The sequence below is a fragment of the Fulmarus glacialis genome, unplaced genomic scaffold, assembly GCF_000690835.1.
Source record: "Fulmarus glacialis isolate BGI_N327 unplaced genomic scaffold, ASM69083v1 scaffold22631, whole genome shotgun sequence".
NCBI lineage: Eukaryota > Metazoa > Chordata > Aves > Procellariiformes > Procellariidae > Fulmarus > Fulmarus glacialis.
In genome coordinates this window covers 36,890-39,893 of record NW_009192447.1, presented here as the reverse complement: position 1 = coordinate 39,893, position 3,004 = coordinate 36,890, and the positions used below count along the sequence as shown (strand labels likewise).

Here is a 3,004-nt window from a genome sequence, read left to right as displayed (position 1 = left end):
GCGTCACCAGGAAAAGAAGAGGAAGTTTTTGGAAAGCACAGAATCCTTTAACAACGAGCTTAAAAGGGTACAACTCTCGCTTTTCTCCACTTACTCTGAGGAATCTGCTAGTTACCCATTTGTACAAGTGCTCTACCTGCTTCTGTTTAGTTCTGTATTCAATTATGTATAATTACACAGCTGATGACTGCAGTGTCCTAGTGCGGGCGTTAGAAAGCACGCAGTGTCTGTATTATTTCATGCTCCTTCAGTGACCTTTAGTGGTGACATTCAGCCAGTACAGTTGAAAAGCGCCTTCAGGCTTGTCTGGCGGAGTTCACTAGAGAGCAGCTCAAAGAAGGTGGCCTGAAGCCACTATGGAGAACATGCTGCTCTGTCCTTGGCTGCATTCAAATAACAACGTTTAGGTTGGTTGTTTATCCCCCTTTTTTTGTTAATATGCTTGTATCTCCCTCCCTAGTTACTGAAATTCTTAATATAAACTTTGTCAAATCAAGAATTATGCTGCATGTAGAAATACTGAACTCATAATTGGGTTTTACTGATGTTTTGTTTTTCAATGTAACTGAGGCAGTAGAAGAGCTTTCCTTTTTTTTTTTTTAATTGCTAGTTATGCAGTTTGAAGGTGGAAGTGGATATGGAAAAAATTGCAGCTGAAATTGCTCAAGCAGAGGAACAGGCTCGCAAGAGGCAGGAGGAAAGGGAAAAGGAAGCAGCTGAGCAAGCCGAGCGCAGTCAAAATAACATAGCAGCTGAGGAAGAACAGGCAGCTAACAAGATAGAGGAGAAGAAAGAAGAGGAGAGTGCTCCAATGGAGACAGGTAACTGCATTTGAAGACCAGCTTCAGAATCCTCGAAGGATCAGCATTAAAGAATCTCTGTGGAGGCTCAGCTTAGCCAGGAGGAGTGCCCTGAATTTTTGCTGTTAGTAGGAAGAAAGGCTTCAGAAGAACAACATTCAGAATAGTTAACTTCATCTCGGTGAACACAGGTGTTTGCTTTCTTCTCATTAAATTGCCCCTTTTTAGAAGGGGAGAGGATAAGATACCACAAAGCTGTATGTAATGCTTTGTGTGTAAGGTACCCAAGGAAAAAAATGCTGTCTAAACCTAACTCACCTTTTAGACATCAGTTAGCTGGGAGCAACTGAGTGTCTCCCTGGCCCCGTACCAGTGTCTAGCAAGGATGACAGAACAGCACTTCTTTCCCATGCTGCTCTTACAAGCTGATTTGCAGACTTTTTTGTATTCTGTAGAGGGACATTAGAAAATACTGTATTTAAGAGTATTAATGGCTAATATCTCAGTGAGTCATTGCCGAAACAGCATGAGCATAAGGGAAAGGGGACCAAGGAATTTGAATTCTAGTGCTTCTGGTTTAACAAGAAACATCGCTTTCTTGTGGCTAGACTTCTGAGGTCAGGCAGCTGCAGGTGACTTTCAGGACACCGTGTGGCAGGACCATGTACATCCTAAGCACTGAGAGGTCTCTCAGAGCCGTGCCTGTTACTGCACGTTCTAAGAGACAGAAATAACTGCTATGGAATACTTGGATTTATTACAGATTCTGTTTCTTCCTAAATTCTAATTGCACAACCTCAATAAGCGTATTGGCACGTAAATGACACTGAGAAATCTCTTCTTACAGAAGAGCCCCACCCAGAAGAGAGCACAGAAAACCAGCAGAATGGTGAAGAAGGAACATCCACCCCAGATGATAAAGAGAGTGGCCAAGAAGGGGTGGATAGCACTGCTGAGGAGGGAACCAGCGATAGCAACACTGGTTCAGAGAGCAATAGCGCGACAGTTGAAGAGCCTCCCGCAGACCCTATTGCCGAGGATAGCGAGAAGAAAGAATAAATATTGACTCATTTCATGTGTCTCTCTTTAATGAAGTACTGTTTTGATTTCAAAATGTGCTACGTGGCTTTTGTATCTTCCTTGCCTGTATCACTTGTCTCCAAAGGATACTGGGTTTTAATAACGTCAGGGTATCAGCATAGCGACTTAAAGGGGCCTTTAGAGGCAAAGGATATCTTGCAACAGACCGAAAAGAAAACCTCATGTGTCTAAACACAGCTGTACAACATGGAGAGATACTATTGCTTGGGATTTCTTCCCTGGAAAGATAGCATTAGTTTTGGTTTTTGTATTAGAAATCAGGCCTTTTCCCTTTCTTCTAGTTACATGACCACACTGAAAATGCAGTCTTTCTCGAAGGCCCTTCCTCTCCATCTGTGGCAGAAGGGAGATGCAGACGTGCACCACCTCTGCTGTAGCCCCTGGCCTGGCTTTACCGCAGGGCTACCTCTGCCCCAGCGCACCTGGTCAGTGCAGCGTTAGCTTGCAGCCGGCACTGGGGTTGTGGAGGCTGAGGAAGCAGCAGAGTTGAGAAATGTGGTTAATAGCACTGGCTTTGTAGAGAGGTTAGAAAGCTACTGAGGCATCTTAATGCTGATGTTAGTATTAAGCAAAGACCTGATGCCTGTACTGGGTATGAGCTTCCTGCATCTAACAAAACCAAAAAAACCATGTGTTACCACCGCTGTTTCAGTTCTTGCCAGTGAGGACGTCTGCTGCAGCTGCCCAGTTCTTTGCTTTTAAAGAAAGCTTTCAGTACTCATGAGTAGTGCTCCTAAATAAGGCTGAAAGACGTGGTCTTAGGGGGTTTTTTGGTGTAATCTTTGTTGTCTTTTATAGAAGACAGCGATGGAAACTTGCTCATGTTCTGCATCCAGCATTTCAGGAGATCCATTTCCAAAGGACTCGGTATAGTCATCTTGAAGTGAATGACACATCTTAGGGTTTTTTTCTGTGATGTAGGATTCTTTTCAACAACAGGCTTTGCTTTTCTTTACCAATTAACTCCTTTATTTGCTACTAAGATATCCTGGTATGACTTCAGCCAGAGATACGGCAAAGTACAAAGCAGGAGAGCATTTAAACACATAGAAGTTCTCTGAGCAGGCAGTCACGAATATGGCACCAATGGTAAAAAATAGTAG

At 43.4% G+C, this 3,004-nt stretch overlaps 1 protein-coding gene across 1 annotated transcript in view; it reads left to right on the top strand.

The window, feature by feature from the left end:
- The window catches only part of SMARCE1 (SWI/SNF related, matrix associated, actin dependent regulator of chromatin, subfamily e, member 1), a 14,304-nt gene extending 12,326 nt beyond the window's left edge, over positions 1-1,978 (top strand). The window contains 3 exon segments of the mRNA XM_009587084.1: positions 1-67; positions 611-821; positions 1,648-1,978. The exon segment at positions 1-67 is cut by the window's left edge and continues 17 nt beyond it. Coding sequence (XP_009585379.1) covers positions 1-67; positions 611-821; positions 1,648-1,859 — 490 coding nt within the window. The 3' untranslated portion in view covers positions 1,860-1,978.
- Positions 1,979-3,004: the final 1,026 nt, after the last annotated feature.